At 38.3% G+C, this 26,379-nt stretch overlaps 1 protein-coding gene across 1 annotated transcript; it reads left to right on the forward strand.

Annotated features, from left to right (window-relative positions):
• Window positions 1–25,885, forward strand: DNAJC15 (DnaJ heat shock protein family (Hsp40) member C15). Its single transcript, XM_027472244.3, has 6 exons — window positions 1–179; window positions 7,704–7,755; window positions 9,668–9,741; window positions 16,615–16,691; window positions 22,294–22,364; window positions 25,532–25,885. The coding sequence occupies exons 1-6, from the start codon at window positions 78–80 to the stop codon at window positions 25,600–25,602; spliced, it is 447 nt and encodes a 148-aa protein (XP_027328045.1). The 5' UTR covers window positions 1–77; the 3' UTR covers window positions 25,603–25,885.
• The last annotated feature ends 494 nt before the right edge of the window (window positions 25,886–26,379 follow it).

The following is a 26,379-nucleotide window of genomic DNA, read 5'->3' on the forward strand; positions in this document are numbered from 1 at the left end:
TGACGCGAGGCGGAGCTTCGCCTTCCAACTGGTTTGTCCCTCCGGGCGGCCCGTAGCGTGCCGCCACCGCCGCCATTATGGAGGGAGCCGGGGCCTCCTCCGAGGCCCTGCGCTATGCCGAGTACACCGGGGCCGCTACGGGTGCCGGCAAGGGCCAAGCCGAGCCAGAGCGGGGGCTGGTGAGCGCGCTGCGGGGCAGGCACTGGGGGGTGGGGGGGGCACGACAAGGACGGGCTCTGCCCGCACAGGGGGGCTTGGGCTTCACTTTTATTAAATGCCTGTAAATACACGCTGGTGTCCGTGCGTCTGACTCTGCGAGTTTAGTTTTTAATGCCATTTTTACACCATATTTCTCTCTGTATGATGCATAGGTTCTGTAACCCGTCTGTTCCTTGTCCCAGCAGCCTAGGGTCCAGTCACAGGGGTGCAGCGGGGTTGTTTTGTCGTGGTCTCGGTGTTAGGTGGAAGGGTTTTACATTACCAGGCTCTGGGCTGTCACCACTTTCTCCTTGGGGTTTGTTCTTCAGACAGGCGTTTTGGTGGAGAAAGCGGTATTTTCGGTATTTTCAGTTTTCAAGTGTTTGCTCTGGGGCTGAGGTCTTTGTGCTGCTGTCACGGGGATTTGTGGGATTAACGCTTGGGTGTTAGTGGGAGCTGGAGAGGGATCACTAACTGCTCGGAAGGTAAGGATCTTAAGCTGACGTTACAGAAGAAGAAGTGGGAAGTATTTCAGAGCGGGCTTTGGTGTAGTCTAAGACGTGTCCCAGTATTCAGCCAGCTTGGTAGGAACCAAACGGACCAGCTGTGGTGGTCACACATTCAGGTTCAGAGGCTACAAATTGTAACTCTAAATGAAAATCCATGCAGTACCGTGGTCAGAGCCTTGAAGGAAAAAAAAAAAAAAAAAAAAGGAAAAAAGCTCGCCCTTGAGTTTCCAGGTGCTAAGATATGTTTTTACATTTAACTATAATTGATAACCCATACTTTTTGAGGAATAGCATGGGTAAAGGCACGTAATTTCTGTGATAGTTAGAGGCTACTGTTCATTAAAAGACGGGAATATCACAAAATCACAGAATTGTCTAGGTCAGAAGAGACCTCAAGATGGAGTCCAACCAATATAAATTAATTAAAATGTCTTCATCTCTAACTAATGTTCTCTCAGTCACGACTAGATTCACCCTAAAATGCTTCTTCATGAAGCTCATCTTTAACTTGTCAATGTCTTATAAAACACATTTCTAACCATATTTGTTGTGAACTGTTAACAAATGGTTGGCAATGGAGGCTAATTTGTAGTTTGATTAGAACCTACGTCATGGCCTCATGTAAGCAGTGGAAGAGACAGGGTACGTGCTTGTTGGATTCCTAACTAGGGAATTCAGGAGGTCAAGTTGTATATAATTAAATGCAAAGGTGTTAAAAGACAAAGAAATTATATATATATTTTCTTTACTCAATTCAAAGTTGTATCAAGATCAACTATAGCATTGTGCGTCTATTCCTTACAACATCTGGGGTTAACAATGTCTTGTGACAGTTTCACACTGATGGCTACATAAACTCCATCACACTGCGCTGTCACTTCCCCTTCCTCAACTGGACAGGGGGAGAAAATATGATGAAAAAGAAATTTAGGTTTGAGATAAAGGCAAGCAGATCACTCACCAATTCCCATCACAGGCAAAACAGATTCAACATAGGAAGATTAATATAATTTATTCCCTATTACTGACGGATTAGAACAGTGAGAAACTACAAGCAAACTAAAAACACCTTCCCCTTCTCTCCTCCCTGTGCACCCTCTTCTACCTCGTCATTAATTAAGATATTAAACAGGACCATTCCCAGGACAGACCCCTGAGGGACACTGCTTGTCACTGGCCTCCACCTGGACATGGAGCCGTTGGCTGCCACTTGCTGGGTGCGACCTTCAAGCCAATTCCTTCTGCACTGAATGGTCCACCCTTCAAATCCATCTCTCTCCAATTTGGAGATCAGGATGTCACATGGGACTGTGTCAAAGGCCTTACAGAAGTCCAGGTGGATGAAATTGGTTGGTCTTCCCTAGTCAACTGATGCACCCACTCCATCATAGAAGCCACCAGGTTGGTCGGGCACAATTTGCTCTTGGTGAGGCCATGCTGGCTGTCTCGGATCCCCTCTTTGTCCTCCTGCATGTGCCTTGACACTGCTTCCAGGAGGATCTGTTCCATGATCTTCCCAGGCACCGAAGTGAGGCTCACAGGTCTGTAGTTCCTCAGGTCTTCCTTTCTACCCTTTTTAAAAATGGGAGTGATGTTTCACTTTTTCTAGTCACCAGGGACTCCACCTGACTGAGAGGATTTTTCAAATATGATGGAGAAAGACTTGGCAACTCTATCAGCCCATTCCCTCAGGACCCTGGGACGTATGGTGTCAGGCCCCACAGACTTGTACCTGTTCATTTCCACCAGGTGGTCTCGAACCTGCTCTTTGCTTGCAGTGGCAGGCACTTTGCTTCCCCAGCCAAACCTTGTCCAGAGGTTCAGGGACTTGAGAGATGTGGGAAGCCTGACTGGCAGCAGAGACTGAGGCCAACAAGTTGCTGAGTACCTCAGCCTTCTCCACATCTGTCATTACCAGTTCTCATTTATCAGAGGGGGCACGCTCTCTTTGGCCTTTCTTTTCTGGTCAATGTACTGAGGGAATCTCTCCTTGTTATTTTTTGCATTCCTCATCAAGCTCAGTTCCAGCTGTGCCTTGGCTTTCCTGCCCCCATCCCTGCACACCGAGACACCATCCCCGTGCTCTTCCCAGGCCACGTGTCCCTGCTTCCCCTGCCTGTGCATTTATTTCCTGTGCCTCAGTCTGACCAGCAGGTCCTGCCTCACCCATCCTGGTTGTCTGCCCTCCCTGCCCACTTTCTTACACAGGAGACGGAAAGTTCTTGTCCTGTAAGGAAAACATCCTTGAAGAGCTTCCAACTCTGCTCAGCTCCTTTGTCCCTAAGGACAGTATTCATCCACTAGGTCTTTAAACAGCTGGAAGTTTGCTCTTTGGAAGTTCAGAGTCCTGCCTTTGCTCTTCACCAGGCTTGTATTCCCCAAGACCACAAAAAGACCATGCAGGACATGGTCACTGCAGCTCAGACTGCCTTCAGTCTAAACCTCTTTAATAAGCTCACCCCCACTGGTGAACACCAGGCCCAGTGACACTTCTCCTCCAGTTGGGTTGTCTCATACCTGGACCATGAAGTTATCCTCAACACACTCTGGGAGTCTCCTGGATTGCTCACAGCCTGCTGTGGGGCTTCCCCAGCTCACAGCCAGGTGGTTGAAGTCCCCCATCAGCTGACAGTATGCAAGCGTTTTCTTTTTAAACAGAAAAGAGAAAAAATGCTGTAAAATAGATGATAAAAAAATTACATGAAAATTGGGTGAGTATGGAGAGGAGTATCCAGCTGAAATTACTTTTAATTTACTATTGGAAAAGAAATTAAATTACATAGGAAGGTAAGAGTGGATGCAAGGCATTAGGTTATGAAATCAAGTCTGTTGCAGATAGTTTATGATATAATTCCAACGTATCCGGCTCCATATAGAGCTGATTAGGTGGTTTGCTCTGAAACAGGCTTCTAATAAGCTGTAGCTACTCTTCTGAGGCGTAGAAGAAACCTTCTACCTTCCATGCCAAATACAATCATTTATTTCAGGCATTTTTATTTATTCTGAATATTAAACTATTCAGAAATATTTTTGTATGCTTGGTTAATATACTTGTGAATCCTATTTCTTAGCAGCATGCAGCTGTTTAAAGAGAAAAAAGGACTAATAAACTGCTGCCCAGCCCATCAGAACAAATTATTATTTTTCTCTGTGCTTTTTATTGCATTAGACTGTAGCTTTCTGTGGCCCAAAAAAGAATACAGCTCTTGCTGTGTATTTGAAAGCTGATTGTGGGAAAAGCAAAATATTTTTCATTTAACCAAGAAAGGTGTTTTCACTGATGGCAGTAGAAGAACCAGAGAATAAAATCCAAACCCTGTTTAAGCAGGTATGTTTTGACATTTGTGAAGTCGGTTCTGGTAGCCTGTAGTCAGATGTAATAGTATAATCCTGAAATTTTAAAAGCATGCATTTGCAATTCTCTTTATGTTTGTTAGTTTAACTTTTTTCTACTATTTTTATTTCTGTGGAAGGAAAAGCTGTAATGGTAGGAGTCACAGAAGTTACCTTTTTGAGCACAGTTAAGTTAGCAGGGCACTGTGGATTAGGAATTTGCAGAATGGTAACTTACTCTTCCCAGTTTCTTCTAAAAAAAATAAGGTTTCTGGAAAATTACAAATTAAAAAATTAGGCCATATCTCTATGCTAACAGCATATAATGTATACCTCCACATATATACTGTATGTTAGTTAATATGCCTTATCCTTTTTTGTTTGCCAAATGCTCTGGTAAGTCAGGTATTGCAGTTGCCTTTCTAATGTGTGTATTTCCTAATACATAATGCTCAAAAAAATAATAAAAAAATCAGGTTTTGCAGTATTAGCAAAACTTTGTTTTATTGTCTGTATCGAAGAGGGTTTGTTACCGAAAACTGAACTACATAGTAAAATTAAAATACTGAGATCAGCAGAATAGCACAGAGTTGATGACTAACCTTTGGGAGCTGATTCATTGAATCAAGAAAGGGACAGATTTTACTTTTTAATCTTTTAGTTCTTTATTTTTCCCTCTTGGATCTTAAAAGAATGCTTTCTTAAAAAACCCACATATTTTAAATTTCTTAAACTTGTTTTTTTTTTTAGGGAAAAAAGCCAATTCCGTCATAGTTTTTTTTATTATTATTATTATTATTTTTTTTTTTACTGCCTTTTCATCTGAAATAGCAGGCATTTTCAAGCAGTGTGATCCAAAACGGTCATGGTCCTAGTTGTCTTAGCATGCCATAAATAAGCTGATCCCTTCCGCAGTGAGAATGAATTGTTTTCTTTAATATTGACAAGAAAAGAGTGCATTTAATTAAAGCTTTGCACTCATTATAAGAATAAAATTCTGTGCGCTGTGTTTCAAAGCCTTGTGTTTCAGAGTAGCCTTGATTTATGCTTCTAAATAATCATCTGAGTTAAGTGGGCATGGAAAAGGAATCTGAAGCAGACTGGACTTAAAGGATTTACTGGTTAGTACTTGAAGTTACCTCTGATTTTATGAGAGAGGCTGTGACAGTAAAAGATGAACCGTGCAATCTTTCTTCCATTGATTTAAATTCAGTTCTTAAACCAATGTTTCTCAACTTTTTGGGTAGCTGTACCTCACCTGTAAAAGTGGGCAATCTTTCATGCCTCTTTGGCTTGATCTTCCCATGTCTTTTAGCTACTTTTCTGGCTCGTCTTCAGATTCCTGCTGATCTTCCTTACAGTTTTTAACCTAGAGCTGCTGGCACACTTATTTTTTTTTTTTTCACTTTTTTATTTTAAATCTGCTTTCCACTAGCTTTCCAGTAACTGCGAGTGCTTTCCACTGAGATTGCAATAATATACACCAGTGGACATGACTGACTCTATCAAAGGCCCTCAGGGATCTCTGCCCTGTGTTCCCAAACCACTCTGCAAAAACACTTAAGCAACGTCTGTGCTGAGCTGACATGGCCCAGGGTTTATTTATTAGCCTGGTTTCTGCTCTGCCTTAACCTGCGAGGAGGTGTCCTTACCAGTGTACCTTGCTGTAAATTGCTGACATAAGCCACCTTGTTGGTGGCAAAGCAAGTATAACTTAATTTTGACAAGCGCAGGCTAATAAATATATATTTTTTTTTTCCAATATGATCTATTTCACACATTGTTGGGCTCTTAATTGGCTGTAACCACTTAGTGAAAGATTCTTGCTGTCACTCTGAATGAGTTCTGGAAAGTCTGTACTGCATATAAATCCATGATCACAGAGCACAGAATAATATAGGATTTCTATAGGGTCTTGATATTTCCAGAAACGTGGCAACTGCTGCTTAGTCTCTAAACAGAGATCACAAGAATTTAGTGGAAGTTTTTTGTGTATTGAGAGCCTGGGAAAACCGATTTGTGAGAAGAAATGAAACGAATTTGAGTTTAGCGAGGAGATGAACTGTGTGCTTCACTGTTTTATTTCATCTACCATTTAAGGCAGCATACTTAGATTTTTTTCATGGTCTGAAGATGAAGGGAAATTTTGTGCAACTGAAAGGAACAACAGACATTAAACTACTACGTTATTTTTACATGCTTATCGTTCAGAAATGATTGGTAATACCAAGACTTGAGGCTACAATGAAATGGAGAGTTAGACAAATAAAATGGGATAGACAGGTGGATTTTAAGTACTTCTGTACAAAACTCCCCCAGCCTTAACTTTGGAGCTCCAGCTGGGTTCTAGCCGCTGATAATCCAATTCTAGAAGGCTTTAAAAGCTGTATTTCCTAACTCTTCTCCATCTCTGTCTAGAAATAAGATTTACTACAAAGAATTTTAGCCCCGGGGGTCTTAGTAGTGAAGGCTACATGGTTCCAGATCATGTTACTGGGACCCTAATGTTGAAAATTGGGCTTCCAGTCCTGCTCTCAGCTTTGTTGGTAGAAATCTTATAAACCAGTTTTTAAATGCAGAAGTAATAGGAGCAGAAAGGCATACACAGAAGAATCAATCTGGTGATAAAAGCATTTTCATTGTACTTATGTTTTGAATTCCAACTAAACAGGCTTAATCTGATTTCTCATGATTTCTGGCATAAACTTCAAGGCATTATTAAACTATCATAAAACAGGTAATGCCACAGATAACATTATTTCATTTTTTTTCAAAGGTTAAACGTAGGCTTTTCAGATGTGGACAGATACACCAGACGTGTGCTTGTGATGCTCATTACCCTTCCTGGGTTCTGGAAAAGGTTGAGGAGTCAGTCCCTTCTTCTTCAAGGTTTACTAAGTATTGTGTAGTAGCTTCTTGTTCAATATCCTTTATAGGATGCTTGGCTTTCTTCAAACACTGTGTAGAAAAGCATACACACCTTATTTGAGGTCTTTTAGTTAGGAAAAGGTAGGAGTTGCTAGTGAATCAGATGGTCAAGTCTTGTGGTGAGTTTGGTTCCAAGAATCCAGTTAGACTTGAAGCAAAGTTAAGCTGAAAATGAAAACTGTCGTAAGTCTCTTTACAAATACTTTTACTATAAGTTCAGACAGTGGTTGACAGTAAATAATGAGATGTCCAGGCTCTATGTGTTGACTGTGGGGCTTCCATGAGTCACAGAGTGAGAGATGTAAGACATTAATATTTGTGGCTACAGATGTGGGATGCGACTTTTTTTTTTTTTTTTTTTTTCTCTCCCCCGTTTTTGTAATAAACTAATACCTTCTGTTATGGCAAACATGATTTCAGACTGTGTTGAACTAGCCTGCACAAAAAAAAATCAGGTAATCCTGAGCAGCGTCTGCCTTATGTTTTTATTATTGCATATAGTAAGCTGTTCGTGTTTATTCACTGATATGCTAATGGATAGTTGCAAGTTAAACCTGAAGCATTGGGTTTGTGGGGCTGAAGTATAAAACCTGATGTAGCCTGTGGAATACAGAACCTTCTTTTATATTTCATATAAATTATATATGGCAGGCATAAGAAATACTTGCTGTTAAAGATGCCTGTATTTCAAATTGAATTTGCAGTTTATTTTGTTTCCTGTTTTTTCTGCTTTAGGCCAGATCTATGATAGCAGTCGGACTTGGCATTGCAACCGTTGCATTTGCAGGTAAGCTGAATTTCTAGCAGGCTGTGGAACTGCTACGTTTCCAAACAGGTTAATGGAGTTTCTATGAATATTTATTTTGGGAAGTGGAAGTTGCCTGAGAGTGCTATGGAGAATCGTGTCCAGTTGTAGCTCCTGTCCCTTCAAAATTCCCTGATACTTTTTCCAAAATTCTCCTTGAAAAAGTCGCTGCTAGAAAAACATTTTTATGGGCAGCAGTGAAAAGGTTCTGCATATTCTCTGTCTGCACATGTAATGTAAAATGATGACATTATACATGCGCACACACAGAAGGATATTGCAAGGAAGAGGTTCTTTAGTACAAAAGTGCGCAGCAGAACCTTGTGGTGTGAAGGTGATGCTAGACAAATTCAAATAGAGGAAAATAAAAGGCTTTAGTGGCTACAATGGTTTATCAGTTTAAACTGTTCCTATAATAGCGTGTTTGTTACCTGAACTATTTGTATTTAGACTTTGTATTTCTGAAAAATATATTCTAGTGTGAATATGGGCCATGGGCTTAGTGTGATTTACGTGCTGTTTTTTTCATGTAGGATAACTGGTCTGTTCTGGTGTTGAAATACACAAATTAATATCCATTACTTCCAGGATGTAAAATCAGCCATGCTCAGACATGTGCAAATGCGTACACCAAGAATAGATGCAAATAGATGAACAAGTTACACTAAAATTCAGCTGGTGTTTTGTGGGTACAGCTGTTTTATTTTAATTAGGGGAAGGAAAGTCAGGATCTTTGGTGATGTACAGCTGTTAAGTTGGTTGTTACATGTGCTTCTGTAGAAGCAGAAGAGGAGTACTTTCAGAATTTCTTTTGCTGGTTGAGCAGAAGTAGTAGTGACAGCTAGCAATGAAGTGGTAACAGTAAGCTTTAAGAAGAAGGTGAGGTAGTATGTTATTTGTACATGACAGCGTTTCAGCAGTGATACTCCAACAGTGATTTTAACTTTGATGTTAGTGCAGCTACAGACTTAAATGGCTAAAATAACCTATGGAGACATCCTGTATTTTAAGAATGAAAGCAAGATGTTATGAGAGTAAAGCAGGGACACGTCTGATACAATGCTTTTCCATTGTGTATAATAGTATGTTATGTTGCTAATGAATAATTAATCAAAACACAAATTGAGGGAAGGGGACCTACAGGGAAAACCTGCCAGTAATGCAATACAAATTTTGATTCTTTAGTTGGTAGACCCTCTTCGTGCTTCAGAGAATACAGCCTGATTTAGTGCCTTTCTTAGCTCTAGATGCTCACTGCCATTTGGGAGTTGAAAGGCTATGAATCCCAAAAGGCCTTCTCTTTTTAACAAAATAAAAAATGCAGTGCTTACAATATGTGATTAAGCGTACAACATCAGATCAAGAAACATGTAGTATATAGATTTGTTTGGAAAACATAACCTTTGAGCAGTATTTAATAAATAATGTTTATTGAAAGCTAATGTTTCATATTTCGCTTTTACTTAAAGTTCACAAGGCAGATAACTTCATTTGTCATATTGAAATGCATTTAAATCTATTTATTTTGTGCGCAAGCACAAAGGATCTTTGCCGTCTGCGACTGGGTTTCTATATTCAGTGTATTAAAATTCTCCTGCCCCCCACTCCCAGTATGAAGACCGAAAAATGTAAACCACTGCAGGTTTATCATGGGACTTCTCCTGGGCAGGATCTAGAACCAGCTGGTGAGGAAATATCTTGAAAAACAGCAAAATGCAACAGTGCTGTACAGCAAATAAATGAAATGAAAAGACTAACAATGAAGAATGACTTTGATTTATTTATTTTTTTCAATTAAAATTCTTCTGTAAGCTGTGGAGCAGATGTCAGAGGCTATTTGTTTGTGTACGTGTGGATGTTGATTATAAGTTCATCTAACTTCAATCTTTTCCAGGCCGTTATGCATTTCACCTTTGGAAGCCATTGGAGCAAGCAATTACAGAGACAGCAAGGAAGATTTCAACGTCTGTAAGTTTAGAGGTTACTTTGTACTAGCTAAATCATTTTTTAAATTCTAAGTATTTTGAAAGGAGCCATTTTATGTTTGAAAATAGTAAGTGCCAGCTAGATTTTTTTTTTTTCTCCCTGGGGTAAGGGTGCTCCTTACTCTGTATGTTCTAGCATTTTATTTAGTATATTATAAGTCTCTGTAAATGAAACTGTATCAAAAAATGTTTGTGAGATTTCATAAGCATTTCTAATTTTCCTGGTGACATTCTGTTTTTCAGAAGTTTTTACTTGTAAGTCTTACAAGAAATTGTTGAAGTGGGTTGTAGGAAGATAGCTAAATCCTAGCAATTACAAAGCAATGACCTGCAGTTTCATTTTAAGAAGCTAAAAAGGAACAAATTCAGTCATTTTTCTTACAGATAAACTTCCAGGAACGGTTGCCAAAGAGATGGAGGAGCTTGTTTTCTTTCTTTGCAACTCACGTGTGAACAAGAAAACAAGGTCCTCTATCTCTTTGCACATGAATTGTCTTTTTTGTTGTTGTTGTTCCCCAGCTGTAACATTTGAGTTCTTAACTAAGATCCTGTTTTCTTTATTCCTCCACTTGTTTTAAAATAAAATAATGAAGAAGGCAAATCAAAAGGCAGGCTGTTGTGAGAGGAGCAAATACAAGAAATATTCCAGAGCACTTTGTTTTTGGCTTCAATGACTACACTGTCCTCTGGTAAATAAATAAATATGTTCCATTCCAGTTTGTTTAAAGTAATTCCTACGGAGGTAGGTGTATGCTTATAGCAATTGATTCTTTCAAAGTTCAGTTTGTGAACACTTGTTCACAGATGGAAGTGGATAATTCCACCATTCCCCTTTTGATGTGTGAGTGAATAATTATTGCAGATGGTTATTTACTGGAAAAAAAAATAAAAAAAAAAAACAGGCAGGATTCTTGAAAAGTGTTCTTTAACGTTGCATGTATTTGTGAAGCCAGTTGCAACGTGGAGCTTGTCTATATACTGCGTGCCAAGAATGGGCAGAAGGTAGGGGCCAGATCTGTTTGCCTTCTCTACTTTGTGTTGATGTGCTGAAGGTGCAGGGATCATCAGTGCAAGCTTCCAGGGGAAGGAAAGACACTCAAAACATGGGCTGTCCTCTTAGGGCAGTTCCATACTTGTTCCTAATTGTGATGTGTATCAGCCAGAAATGGTGTGCCAGGATCAATTTTTGCTCTCTGTCCCTCTATTGCATTGCTGTTGTGAGACCAACACCAATTTCATTTTTCCTTTCTAAAGTCATTTTTGGAGAGGTTCCCATGTTGCCTGCCAAAACGGCAGAGGGGACTTCAGGTACTCTGAATTAAATTGCTTTCATGTGAAGCAGATACAGTATGACTAGAACTAGCAAGCAGTAAGGACATGGTTTCAAAGTAAGGAGTGTTTCTGTCTTCATCCTCCTTCTCCAGAAGTTTTAGTCCAGCACTTCATCTATCCACTTGTAGCTACGGACTAGAGAATCTAAATTCAGACATTTGCATGCAAGAATGCAGGTGGTGACTTTTTAATACATTGAAATATGACATGCTACTGCACAGAGAGGTGTCTGTTCCTAGGAAACTGTACCCCTCAGAACCAGTAAGTTGGCTGAGCCTGGCTCACCAGAGGTCTATTTCATTTTTACCTTAATGACTTCCACAGTCCTGCAGAATTCACCAACAACCCAGAGTGCCTTCTGAATTCCCAGTGTTCCTGGAGTTGAGTCCTGTTTCTGCCTTCACATCCTGCCTTAAAGCCCAGAGTTATACGTTGATCTCTAGTAGGGTGCTTCTCTTCTATTGCTAATAATAAAAATAGAGGTTTTCAGTATAACATGAGATCTGCTGGATACACTAAAACTCATCTGTTTTGCCATTAACTGCATGTATTTGTTAACTGTATACTTGTGAGGGTAATGGCATTTTTTTTCTACAATCATAGTCCAAATTTAAGTCCCTTGTCTAATTCCAAAGCAAAGGTTATCTGTTCTCTATTACTCTGCAGGTACAACTTTATTGGATTGTATATTTTCTGATTTATTTTTTTTTTTCCCCTTAACAATCATTTCCTATTTGTAATTTGTCTGTAAAACAATAGAAAGAGAAAATACTACATAAAAAGATTCTAGGTAAGTGTTTGTTGTCCAAACTTCTTATTTTAGTTGCTTCAGATGATTTCGTTTTGGGGAATTTGAAGCTGCTGAATATAATCTATGGGTTAGGACTTTCATCATGTCTCTTTACAGCGTATTGCTCTCTAAACTGTGCTGACAATGGAAATCAAGCAGTTAGTACTTCTGCCTGTGTTTACTGGAAAAAGCACCTGGAATTCATTTTGTGTCTAGGCTTAGTGCTACTTTGCTGGTTTCCTGTAGTGTTAAGAGGCACCTAACTTGGTCACTGTAGTTTTCAGTGGTTACTCTAGTTTTCTAGAATCAGACCCTGTCCCTCATAGCCTTTGTTTTTGGGGGAAGAGTGAAGCAGCTGCCTGTTGAAATGCTAGCTGGTTCTTTCTGTAAGCACCGACTCTTCTTCTCCCCACGTTTGTAGTTACTTTTTTTTCTCCTGTTCGCAATAGAAATTGCAGCTCTTGTTAGCTGTAGTTGCAGTGTTATCCTTTCTTCCTGCTCGCTAATAAATTACTTACGTGAGGTCAAGTTGAGCAGTTACAAAGTGATCATTTAAAATGCTTGCTTGTTGGATCTTGAGTGTCTGACACTATTTACTTACCTAAATAACTAACGTGTGGAATCAACAATTCCACTCATCTTCTAGCCAGAAGGAGCAAGTAAAAGCTAGTAAAAAGTGTTACATTTTATTCTGAATTCCTACCTCTTGTTTAGCTTTAACTTATCCCAATTAAGTATATAGACTTTTTAAGTATAAAGAGTAAATGCTGATATAATTTATCACTGAAATTTTTTACTATCTTTTTTCAGGGGAAGACGACGTAAGAGGGAACACTTTTATTTCTCCTCTATAACAAGTCCCTCACAATGGTTTCCAGAGAAATACTTTGTTTATGAATTTATTTATTTTTAGCTTGAACCTTATTTTGCTACTGTTATCACCAGTGCCAGTGACACTGTTTTGTTTCTCCGGGTAGTGTCTTGGATCTATTGCAAGTATAAGGTTCTTGGCGCTATGTAGTCATTTCTTTTTTCTTCCTCAGAAAGACCTTAATGCTATTAATCATAATATTAATATTTTCTTATTAGAGTAAATAAAAAATATTTCAAGAGCACTACTTTTCCTTTTTTTAATCAATGATATTTAATATTCAACTATAGGAGTGGCAATTCTAGGCAAATCTGTTAAAATCCTCAAATTCCCTAATCCTGAAAATTGTGTTCCAGAAAACAATGGTCCCTTCTACAGCACCTCATAGGCAATTTTTGCACTCAGTTTCCCGTATTTGATCAATTTCTGCTCAGATGTACAGACTCCTGAATTAAGAAGTAAGAGCAGCAACCATCCATCTTGTCTTTCATTGAAAATAAAGCTTCCAGAGACTAATACAATTTGCAGCCCATTTTATATTAATCTCTATGATGATCTCAGCAAATTTTAGGTTACTTTATAAACACAGCTTCTAAATAGCACATGCACACAGTGTTTATTACCTTTTTCTGTGGGGGACTGTATTGGTGGTGGACCAACACACAAAGTTATCAGAAAAAAACACTGCCTCATATAATTCGATGTGATGTCTGGATTCAGTTATGGAGTTTTGAATATCATTTATCTTACATGGAAATAGTCATTATGCTTTCTCTGTGCTATTCCAGGAAAAGTGTCTTGAAGATGTCACAGTCCAACTGAATTGGATTTTGTGAAAAATTGCAAGAGTGAATGCATGTTTGCAGAAGTCCAGCCATCTTCTATTTCACCCTCAACCTATTAATAGCATTTGTTTAGTAAGCAGAATTTGCTTATATAAGTTGCTAAACAGTAACAATATGCAAGGAAGTAAAGTAAATTAAATGGAAGTTCGCCAGCCCCTCTCCAATAGGATGAAGAAACGGAGAGCTCATTTTAGTGATTCTTCCAGTACAAAATTTTTCTGCAATAGCCAGAGTTAATAAATAATGAAGTGTCTGGAGCTGTCTACAGATGAGAAAGTTCTCATAACAGAAAAATATCTGAATATTTTTTCATTCTCTGCAGTCATTACTTAGAAAAGAAAGAATTTTTTCTTAGTTTTAATTTGAATAGCATGGAAAAGTTGTTTAATTTGGGAACTAGAACAAAAATGAATACTTTATATTTCTTCCCCATATTCTAACCAAGAGGAACAGCGGCTTCAATGCCTAATTTCCGTTTGCTTTACATTCTGTTTAGGTTCAATATTTTAATTTAAGAAAATGATTATTCTTGCCCTGTGCTTCATTTCTGAGAAGAAAATGCTTTTTCTTGATACCCACTTGCACATGCTGTTTTTGAGGGTTCCTATTTGTTTATGTGCCAAAGGACATAGACAACAGAATTTCTTTTTTGATTTCTCTTGGAAGTGAACCAAATCAAGGCTTTCTGAGGTTAGAACAGTGTCAAGGAAAAGTGCTTTAAAAACATGAAAAAGTATTTCTGAATTTAAGCCTATAGCCATCTTTCTCCTTATTCCCTGTTTTCAAATGAGCTATTTTAGATGAAATCTACCAAGAACAGAGAGGAGCTTTATTAGAGAGAATTCAAATATTGCTTTTCTGTACATGAATCAGTGTCCAATTGTATTTGAGCTGTATGCTAGGGTTGAAGAATTAACCTTTTCAGAAATCCATCTGTATTTAAGTTTCTTTGGAAGAAGTTCTGGAAAATATTTCACAGGGCATTAAAGCATGCTTTTTTCTTTTCTCCTGGCTGTAGTAATTCTTCGATGTCCTTGCAAATTTCTGGGCATTTTTACCTCTTCAAGGATGTTACCTGGTGGTCATTAAATCATTAGAATAATTTCCTCTTGGACTGGAGAAGCCATTTGTGTTCTCTGTGTATTATGTAGTGTAACCTCTGATGTTGCTGTGCACCATGACAGACCTGCTTTGTGTTACCCTATAGCTATAGCAGTGGGTCCTCAACAGATTTTTGTTGTAGGCATGACATGTCTGCAATTGCTTTGGTTTTGGTAACTGAAGTGTTACAGTGGTGGTAGTTTCATGTATGTTTTGAGTGGGGTGGGAAGAAGAAAAGTAAGTTTTGCTACAGATCATAGCAGCACAAAAAAAGTTGACCAGAAAAAAAAAAACAAAACCACACATATATTTTTTCTGTGGCTGTGTGAAACTTCCTGGCTCCACGAGGGAATTGCTGCCTTCAGAGACGTTCTGTACCGGTAGCTATAGGTGATTATTTCTGAACCATGCTTTTGGGTGAATGTTGTTCCTAACCTTAATTAAAGGCTTTATTTAGATATCATAGACAGAGCCTTATAAATGCTTTAATGCATTTGAAATTACTTGAGAGAGAGTATGTATAAATGTAAGGCAAAATTCTCGCCGGATATGAATGGATATATTTAGTGTAGCTAGTGAGGAAAGTGTTTTATTAAGGGCCAGGCACACGTTTACTTGGGGGTAAAAGGAACATTTAAAAATAATCTCAGCTCTCAGGCCGGTCTTCCCTTTGATAGCAGCAAAAGAAGCTTATTTTTCCCTAGTTGATAGGTTTTTGCACTGAGGAAAAAAACCTTCAGTCTTGTTGAGTGCAGATTCAATTGGCACTGTGTGCCAATTCCCAAAGGCAGGCTGTCTTGGAGCTATGTCTGTTGCCTCTGGGACTGTTATTTGTATAGCAGTGGGCTATCCCTAATTCTTCTGTAAGAAACATTTGCATTGAGGAAATCATTGGTAACCACCCTTGCAGTTCAGTTACTGTTTAAAAAATTATTTTAAAATGTATTTACAGTTGACAAGTATACTTTCAACCTATTCCCTATGACAATTAATTGTTGCGATGATTTACTCACATCTCTCTCTCTTCTTTATTGTTTTTTTCTTTATTTTTTTCTTATTTTTGTCTTAAAACAGTGGCTAAAGTTGCACATGCCAGTGAGTTTTTAATGAAAAACTAACCCCAAATCCTGTTTCTAGTCTTCATCAGTCATCAATGTCTAGGGAAGGATATAAAGGCAAAACCTGGCTAGGGTTTCCCCATGTACTCTGCCTTTCCAGTGTTCTCCAGCACACTGATTTCCTGAAATAGAACTTGAAGTTTTATGCTAAACCTGTTCTCTTTTTTTTTTTGTTGTTGTTGTTGTTATCATTTTTGTTTCCAGGGTTCCTTCAAAGAATTCTTTGATATATTCCTTTAAGTAACATTGGTTCATATAGAAAAAAATGACTCTTCATCAGTTTATTATATTTATCATTCTCATCGTTTTATAGCTTATACCTACTTTCTTTGTAGAAATATGTGGAATTCAGAGTGATCATCCATAATTCTTTGGATGCCAGAATGTCATGACTCTTGCCATTTTCCACTTCAGTGCAACCAGTGCTATTCTAAACAACTTTCCTCCTTTCCCTTCCCTGCTTCCCCAAACGCAGGCAGTGTACCACTTTATACTAGCATGTACTTTGATTCTGGGCTGTTTTGCCTGAAGGCAGGATTTTAATGGTTGTAGCTATTAATATCTTCTATTAGTAGTAGAAGATTGTAAAAACACAGATAGCTATTTTTAAGTTGGCTTTTGTATGTGTTAACACCCAGGAGAAGTCCTTTCATATTATCTGGTTTCTATGCGTTCCATGCCTTCAAAATAAATTATAGATGAATGTTAAGCTGTGACTGGGGTCAAATAAATAGGATTTAGGTCCTGGCACCTTGTATATGAAACTAATTATTGCTTGTTTTGCCTTTTTTCTTCTTAGAGTCTTTCATCCTACTATAAAGGAGGATTTGAACAGAAAATGAGTAGGCGAGAAGCAAGTCTTATTTTAGGTGTCAGGTAGGTGTGTTGCATTAATGTGTTTTTGTTTGGTGAGTATTGAATAAAGAAAATACGTATTGCAAGAATGTGGAATACTCAGGCCAAGATCCTTTTTTTTTTTTTTTTTTTTTTTTTTTTTAAAGACATCTAATGGCTTAAACCATTCTAATATTCTGCTTAAGCTGGAAAGCAAGCAACAAAATAGTAATGGAACATGCGACTTGCGTTTGGCTTGAAGGTATGGCAACATACTGCATTGGAGAATTAGTGCTCTTAAAATATCAGAATAGCACATACTGCGCTAATTAGTGTGATCACATGGCTTGGTTTCCAATAAAAACCCTGATATGAGCAATATTGTAGATTATATTGATAAACAAGGAAAACAAATCAATTTTGCTCATTTTTTTGTCATTATTTTTTTTTTCTTCTCCCTACTCTTCAATTTGTATGGATTAAGAGTTACAGCATACTCCAAACAAAAAATACATTGAGAGACTTGTCATTTAAAGTGGGTATAGCAAGTCATTTCCAGGCTGAGGAATCAATGGATTTTCAAGTGGATTTTTTTTTTTTCAGAAACATGGATGGCCAATGGTAGCACGTGCTTTAGCATTTTCTATAAAGCAAATGGTGGGTTTAAAGGCCTTCTAGATGAGAGGCACAGATCTGACCTTTAGGTAGTAGATATCCTATTTCTAGTTTAGATTAGTTCTGAATTTTAAGATTAGGAAAAATAACGAGGATGGTTGTAATTATCTCCAGAAGAAATTATTTCAGGTGGTGAAAATCGAGACTTAAAATCTTGTTGGTGTGCTATTTGTGTTTACTTCTAACATAATGGAAATTATGGAGATATAGCATTCATTTCAAGAATTTGTAAAATAAAAAATTACATGGAAATATTTTGTGCTTGAACACTGAACGGGAGATTTATATGAATGCTATTCAGAAATAGTTCCTTTGACCTTTATGTTTGATAATGTATTTACATTTTCACTTACTTTATAAGGGCAGATTCGGTCATGTTGCAGAGTAGCACACTGCAGCTCATTAAAGTCTGTTTACAGTGGTAATGCTTAGTCTGAACACTGCTCATGTACATGCCTGAAGTTTCTTCACGTCTGAAGTCAGTCCCTTGTTAATTTTTTATTTTAATAGGTTGAGTCTGCACCAGGAACAGTGACACTGCTTGATGTGTTAGGGCTCAGGCTTGCAAATACCATTCTTAATCAGATATAAGGAATGTTCTTAATGTTTAAAGAATTGACCCTTTAATTGTGTAGCTGCATGGCTAATACCTTTACAGGAAGCTTGCACATTGTTTGAATACACCTTCATAGACCAGTTTTAACTCAGTTTACTGTATTACATGTATAAAGGTGCCATTTAAAAAAAAAAAAGTATGTTTTAAAGTATTATGGAAACTGCCAAGTTATGCATAAACTAGATTTTGTCTGGGCATTGATCTTATTTTTGTAGTTTTTGTCTTCTGTGTCTTCACTTCCAACTCATGTTAAATTTGGGAGCAGATTTGTTCATTATTTTAAGTGCTCAATATGTATGTGGGCACTCTGTAAATAAAGAAGCATGATAAAGGTGAACATAAAATGGCAGCTTTTACATTTCAAATACATAGACTCTTTACGCATTCCAGATATTATACTCCAATAGCCATTTTCTAAGATTGCAAGGTTTTCGACAGAAATATGTATGTGCATTGTATGTATTTAAACTATGTAAAACGTATCCAAAGCTACAGAGCACTGTACTAAAAATACCAACTATTTTCAAATTTTATTGTTCTGAAGCAGCACCAATTACTGAAATTCAGTACAACATGGCAATAATTTTTAACAGCTATTTACCCTCTAGGAGGAAATGCTGGTGGGAGAGATGGGGAAATGTCTGAGATGAGATAGAAAGTGAAAATGTTAGGAGTGTTATCCAAACATTAGATTTGCCAGTATAAAATAATTTTGCCTATGGATGTCTTTAGTATAACGGCTTACTGCTATCACATCCCTGCTGCTGAATTTCTGAAGTCAGAAAATGTCTTATGAAAACTGTAAGTTAAAATTCTAGATAAAAATTAATAAAATTATCTATATCATACCATTTCTGCCACAGAATGAGATGCAAAATATTTCTTTCCAAAGTGTTTGTTAATGTACAAATTGAATTATAATAATTATGCATTAGTTGAAAATGTATAGAATCATAGAATCATAGAATATCCTGAGTTGGAAGGGACCCTTAAGGATCATCAAGTCCAACTCTTGACACCGCACAGGTCTACCCAAAAGTTCAGACCATGTGACTAAGTGCACAGTCCAATCTCTTCTTAAATTCAGACAGGCTCGGTGCAGTGACCACTTCCCTGGGGAGCCTGTTCCAGTGTGCAACCACCCTCTCTGTGAAGAACCCCCTCCTTATGTCAAGCCTAAATTTCCCCTGCCTCAGCTTAACCCCGTTCCCGCGGGTCCTGTCGCTGGTGTTAATGGAGAAAAGGTCTCCTGCCTCTCGACACCCCCTTACGAGGAAGTTGTAGACTGCGATGAGGTCTCCCCTCAGCCTCCTCTTCTCCAGGCTGAACAGGCCCAGTGCCCTCAGCCGTTCCTCGTACGTCTTCCCCTCCAGGCCTTTCACCATCTTCGTAGCCCTCCTCTGGACACTCTCCAACAGTTTAAAACATGAATGGTTTAACCTTTAAAAAAAAAAAAAAGCTGTTACATAAATGAACATACTTTACATAAACAATTTAGTATATTTAAGGTTTGGTAGTTACGATTCCTTTTTTTTCCTTGTATTTTATTTTCCATTATAAACACAGGTATGTTGTATGATTGTAAGGCCATTCAAGTTGGGAGAGACCTCAGGAGGTCTCTAGTCCTCTCTGTTGCTCAAAACAAGGTTGCTCAGCTCTTTACCCAGAGGATCTTCAAAGATGCTCTGGACAACCTGTGTTGGGCTGCCCTGGTTGAGCAGAAAGTATTGTGTCCAGTCCAAACCTCTCATCTCACTTTTTGCCCATTTTCTCTCACCCTCCCACCACGAGTCCCTGTGGAGGGCCTGGACCCGAACTCTTCCCTATCTCTGTGTAGGCACTGAGGGGCTGCTTCTTCCAGGCTGAACAAGCCCTGTTCCCTCAGCCCCTTCTCACAAGGCAAATGCTTCCGCCCCTGAACAAGGTGGGGCCTTTCCTGAACCTGCTGTGGTTGCTCCAAGTCTGCTTTGTGCAGGGGTGCAGCATCTGGATGTGACAGAATCATAGAAACACGTGTTAGAAACGACCTACAGGATCATCTAGTCCAACTGTCCTCCTCTGACCAATACTACCCACTAAGCTACTAAAATGTATCTCGTAGCACCTCATCCAAACGCTTCTTGAATGCCATAAGGGATGGTGACTCCACCACCTCCCTGGGCAACCCATCCCAGTGCCTGACGGCTCTTTCTGAGCAGAAATGTCTCCTCATTGCCAACCTAAACCTCCTCTGGCACAATTTGAGGCCATTCCCTCTAGTTCTGTCACTGGTTACCTGTGAGCAGAGGCCTACCCCCAGCTCCCCACCCCTTCCTTTCAGGTAGCTGCAGAGAGCAATGAGGTCTCCCCTGAGCCTCCTCTTCTCCAGATTAAACAACCCCAGCTCCCTCAGCCGCTCCTCATACAGCTTGTGCTCCAGGCTCTTCAGCAGCTTTGTAGCCCTTCTCTGGACATGGTGCAGGGCCTTGATGTCCTTCTTGTACTGAGGGACCCAAAACCAGAGCTGAGTACAGGGTGACAATCACCTCCCTACTCCTGCTGGCTACACTATTTCTAATACAGGCCAGGATGCTGTTGGCCTTCTTGGATGCTTCATGTGCTTGGCTGAGTAGATGGGAACAGCTGCTTCTGGCAACCAAGTGACCACACTCCTGTCAGTGCAGCCAGGAGGCTGCTGTCCTCCTTTGCTTCTGGCTCGTGACCTTGTTGTCATCCAGGTGTTGTCCTTGCAGCAGAGCTGCTCCTCAGCCTGGCTGTGTGCTGCCCGTAGTGCTGTGAGGGGCTCTTCCTCCCCAGGTGCCGGGCTCTGCATCTGTGTCCTTGCTGAATTGCGTGAAGGGTTCCTGGTAGCCCCTTCCTGCAGCCTATCCATGGCCCCTGAAGGTCAGCCCTGACCTTAAAAGTGTTCCCGGTATTCCTGGGGTTAGACTTTCCAGCCGGAGAAAGTCACTGAGGTTAGGAGGTGGTGTTCGGTCGGCTCAGGTCGTGAGGTTGTACCAGTTGAGGTTTTTGAGGTTTTTGTCAAAATGAGGTTTTTGACATTTTTTTTTTTAATGGCGATTAGTCCTTTACATATAAGTCTTTATAGCCAGATAAGGCGATGTCAAATTTCATTAGTTTATGAGATACAAACACCATATTTTCAGTTGCTTGTTAGAACAAAACTGTGTGATTTCCCATAATATGCAGCAGCAACTTTTCCAGTTAGCCATGTGAATTTCTAAATGTGCTATATCAACTTCCCTTTATATTATTATGATATAAAAATGTTATTACAGTATTAAGCAACAGATGCACAAATAAAAATATGGGCATCTTATTTTTAGCTATCTGATAATAAATCATTTTTTGTAGTTCCAGGCGCTCCACCCTCTGGTTAATTCTTACTTTCTGGATTACTTTGTTCCACTGAAATGTTCTTTTCTTACACAGTTCTGTGAACTATTTTTGTAACATATACTAATTTCCCTGTGACAGAGTAATAATTTGAGGTTGTTTACCTCGGGAGCGTAGTTAGGCTGATACCTTGCGTTCAGACTGTATCTACAAAAAGATTAATTGAATCATCACTGATTAAGAAGCTACCTGAAGTGGAAAATATTGCTTCGTTTCTGCATGCTAACAAATTACAAAAAACTAAACCATTTAAACTGTCCTTTTGCATACCAGAGTCTACGGTGCCGGCATACTGCATCCGTAAGTGGTTATTTGTCTGGCAAGGTACATATTTAATTTAGTTGAAGTACATATTTTATGTATCTGTCATTGAAGGAAACAACATTATGTAGCTCTTGTAAATCAACATGTCCCTAAATGCAACGAATTGAACAGCTTTGCAAAAATAACAAATACTTTTTTTTAACCAGGCTCCAACAGAGAGTATTTATAGCAACTATAAAAATATTTACAGTAGAAAAAATATGATAATATTTAATATTTGTTGTTTTGTCATTGGTCATATAAATACCTCTTTTCTAGGAGGAAAAAATATTTTTTTCTGCAACTGATGATAAGAATACCAACTAGATACACCTAAAGCAGCTTTTTATTCCCCCTGAATTATGTATTTTAAATCACTGTGGGTGTATTGGGTTAAAAAGAAAAAAAAAAAAAAGGATGAAGGATGTTTGTATGTGTCAAATACACAGGCTTTTTTTTTAAATGTCCTTCTCTTGTATGTCCTAACTTGCACGTCTTTTGTTAATATTGCTTCCTCAAAGATGCAATTTTATGTTTCGTCCACAAGATGGTGAAAATCTCAAGTTTTAATTATTTTTGAAGCCAGTATAAACTGTTAATTTATAGCCTGAATGCAGTGGCATTTATAGTAAGCACTTCAATTTATTTTTGCAGTCCATCTGCTGGCAAGGCCAAAATCAGAACAGCCCATAGGAGAATCATGATTTTGAATCATCCTGATAAAGGTAAGTAATTCTTCTTTCTTTTTCTTTTTCCTTTTTTAATCAAAGCTGGAAAGGAATAGGCTTAAATGAGTTCTCTTCAGTTTACTGATTGTATAAACAACCACACTGTATGAAGTTTATTTATAGACTTAAGCTTCTGTGCATTTTATCTCAGATAAACTAGACTGATTTCCAGACTTTATGAACTACATCTTTAGTAAGTTGCTCAGCTTTCTTTAAGGTTTTCTAGCCTTGTGCTGTTTCAGATAAAATTATGAGCTTGTGTACCAGTGCTCCACACTGGTTTACAAGAAGAAAAAAAAAAAAAACAAGAACCCTTCTGCAAAATAAGAAAAAATGAGCTACAACATTTTTATATTAAACACCTGTTCCTGTTTTGAAATGGAATGGACCAGTCACATGTACAAAAGTAACTTGCTGTGGGGAAATGTTCTGCAGGCACTAAGTATATCATTTTTGAATTTCAGACTTCCTTGAATTCACTTGGAAAATACGTAAAGCTGGGCACTGTTGCTTTACTGGCCAGGTTTTTAATGTAAATTTATCTTACAGAAAGGCTATTATTATAACTTTAACTACACTACAGCTGGTTGAGAAAGAAAGCCCATATGTTCATTGCTGTTTCGACTTTAAAATAACAGATGGTGAAGAGTTGCACTGTATTTCAGAAGTCAAAAGGGGAAATCAGAGGGTTTTTTTTTATATCTTCTTGACAGAATTACAGGGATCCCTGCCTGTACCCCATTTTAAGAAAATGGGAAAAATAACTGACCACTGACGACATGAAGCATTTAGTCAATGCTTTTCTTTAATGTCTTCATCCCTCAATTTAATTCTGAAGTTGTCCTGTTTATTCGATGTCATGCTTTCATTTTTTACACTTTCTTTTTTTAACGTACAAGCTGCATAAATATAATTTATTTTCTAGTTAATCTTTTGCATTTTTAATACATCATGATGGTCAAAGGCCTCTTAACCGCTAGAGTACCCAGGAGGTCAAAAAGTTTTAATAATAAGTTTCAAAGTTTTATTGTAGTAGTATTCAGAGACTTGAGCCAGAACCATGAATCTCCATGCAGATGATGAGTAGCCCTAAGGAGGCAGTTCCCGTTACGAAGATCATACATTTTAACCGATGGCTCTTAGAGCTGTAATGCAACTGCAGCTGGGCACAATGCAGGTTTCGATGGATGTAGTGAGGCCTCCTGTGCGCTATTAGGATGGAGCATTTTCACAGTAGGAGCACCAGTTGAAGGGATTTGTGCCTCCTTGCTGCCCCTGCAGTTCTTCTGGCATGGCCAAAAAGAAAAACGTTGTCTAATGTCTTCAGCTGCAGAGCTAAGGCCTGGAGTGATTTTGAACGTATGGCATCACAAAGAGATTTTGTTTGTGCATGTATGTATCTTGATTTCTTCTGGCTCTGGTAGCACAGATGTGCTTTTAAAAATAATATGCAGCATTAGAGTGTTATTCCAAAATAATGTTTTACCAGCTGGAGTTGTTTGAAGAAAGGGCAGTAAATACAGATTTTAAAAGTTGCATGTTATCTGAGACTCAAAACGTTGAAGAGAACATGATTAGAAATAAGTAAGAAATATATAGAAGTTTGCATAATAACATCCCCAGTGAGCAGTACTGAAATGGTTGCTTATTAACCTTTACTTAGTTCAGTTTAAAAGTGTTTTTATGTTTATATATTGTATGTTATTTTTTATCAGTTAATAATTTTATGAAAGAATACTTGCTGACAGAAACAGAGGAAGAGATAAGTCTTTTGGACTTGCCTTAATTATAAACAAACACTTAGGCAATCATGAGATTGAATTTTCTCTCATTGGAGGGCTACAAAATTAATATGGCACTCAAGGATGTAAATGTAGTGAAAACACTTCTAACAGATTGGAATTTAAGATCCTACACTGTAGATATGTAGTAAACCAAAGACAAAGATAAAAGGCAAAGTTAAAAATTATTTTGGATACCTTGTTTATTGCAGTTTATAGCCTTTACTGTTTTATCTTCTTGTCTACTCTTTGAAAGAAGCAATACTCAACCAATGTAGCAAATCCTGGGTAGAAAGACAATTCTTTTATTATTATTATTTTTAGTTTTAGTTTTTATATTTCAATTCTCTACCCTTCCCTGCCTCACTTTGCTCAAATGTGTTTTAGCTATTAGGACTACATTCAAACAAAACCAAAACGTGAACAAGAGACTTGAACTATATTATTTTTTCCACTTGTTTTATTAGGCCATGAACTGACTTTATAATGATCTGGATTGCTGCAGGAATGGCTTTTTTTGTTGTTTTGTTTATACATGTTTACTGCTGCTTCTTCTCTGTTTCTTCTGTCGCTGTCTTTTATGATGAATGAAAAATTATGATTGAACAGATGCCTTGGAAAAGGCTGTTCAATGTGCTGAATAGTACTGCTGGAATCATATTTTTACATTAAAAAAAATAATATAGGTGTATTCTAGTAAATCGTAAGTTACTGATACAGACCTTGTAATGCTGTTTTCAGTGACTGTAGGCAGATGGTTGGCACTCAGGGGGAGAGTAAAAAAACAAACACAAAAAGACTGCTGAACTGTAATCAAATTGTTAGATGGAGCGTAAAGCAATGACAGTGTTCAGGACTAGAAGTTAGAAGGCGTACCATGTTTAAATAGCTTTAATGTGACAGTTTCTGCCTGGTAATTCTGGGCATCTAGAATAGCAGAGGCTTGGTGTGTGTGTGTATGTGCACATGCTTAATGATTTTGTCAAAATTATTTATAAAATTTTGCCTCTTAGTTTTTGGGGTGGGTTGGCATAATAGCTATTAGCTTTAGATGAATGTTTGAGACAGCTGACCTTGCATACATTTGCAGCAAAACTGCACTGCAAGTCTAAATCACACCAGTGTGAAATGGTTTTAGATTTCAGACTTCTTTCCGAGACAAATTGTTTAGCTTTATTCTTCAGTGACTTCAGTTTTGATTACATTCTTCATGTTCCCTTATCAATTAGTTTTCTTCATATCAGTGTCATTTTTTTAATCAGTTGTATGAGAAGGATCTACTTAGGAAGGGGAGCTAACAGAAGCAAGTAATAAGGGGATTCTGTAAGTGAAGCAGTTGATACTGATGTGTAAATGGTAACCCTTTACCTTTTTTCTTCTCAGGTGGATCACCTTACTTAGCAGCAAAAATAAATGAAGCAAAAGACTTGCTGGAATCCAGTGCCAAAAATTGAAATCCTAAGCCTTGCATCAAAGGAGATCCAAAAAAAAAAAAAAGAAAAAGAAAAAATCAACTTTTACATGTCTTTCTGTGGAAGATTCAATAGATTCATTGTGCGCAGCTACAAGTACATCTACTTGTTCTGCATGGTTTCTTAACACTGCACTGAATGTTTATATTTATTGTCAAAATTAAAGGTGTAAGACTATTTAAAAGCAAAGAATTCTATTACAGTTACGTTTAAGATTTAGTGTATTTTTTATTGAATTATGATACATTACAAGCTTTGAAAATTCTCTTAGTGTGTTTTTCTTCTGAAGTAGTTACTTATATGAAACTCTTGGACCTTCTTAAAATTGAAAAAGGTCTTAAATATAGACTTTTCCTTCATTGTTGAAGACAACTATTGTGAGAAAATCCATGACAATGTGTTTAGTCACTGGAAGCGTGACAGACCCCATACAGCAAGTTTTCATCATTACCTGACAACTGAATCCATTCCTCTGTGAAGTGGTAGGGTTTATTGATGAGTGCAGTTTCAGAGGTGTAACTCAGAGGGAGGGGATGAGTAATGGAGCTGGGGTGGTTTAGTCTGGAGAAGAGGAGGCTTAGGGGAGATCTTATTTCTCTCTACAGCTACCCGAAAGGAAGGTATGCGGAGCTGGGGGTCGGCCTTTTCTTGCAGGTAACCAGTGACAGGACTAGAGGGAATGCCATCAAGCTGTGCCGGGGAGGTTCAGGTTGGCAATGAGGAGACATTTCTGCTCAGAAAGAGCAGTCAGGCACTGGG

The sequence above is a fragment of the Anas platyrhynchos genome, chromosome 1 (assembly GCF_047663525.1).
Source record: "Anas platyrhynchos isolate ZD024472 breed Pekin duck chromosome 1, IASCAAS_PekinDuck_T2T, whole genome shotgun sequence".
Classification (NCBI taxonomy): domain Eukaryota; kingdom Metazoa; phylum Chordata; class Aves; order Anseriformes; family Anatidae; genus Anas; species Anas platyrhynchos.

Bases quoted from the DNA above. Each gene is read 5' to 3' on its own strand.
- DNAJC15 (XM_027472244.3), top strand. From the start codon at position 78: ATGGAGGGAGCCGGGGCCTCCTCCGAGGCCCTGCGCTATGCCGAGTAC. The intron at 9,742-16,614 runs GTAAGTTTAGAG...TTTTCTTCTTAG, and splicing joins CAAGGAAGATTTCAACGTCT to AGTCTTTCATCCTACTATAA. The intron at 22,365-25,531 runs GTAAGTAATTCT...TTTTCTTCTCAG, and splicing joins TTTGAATCATCCTGATAAAG to GTGGATCACCTTACTTAGCA.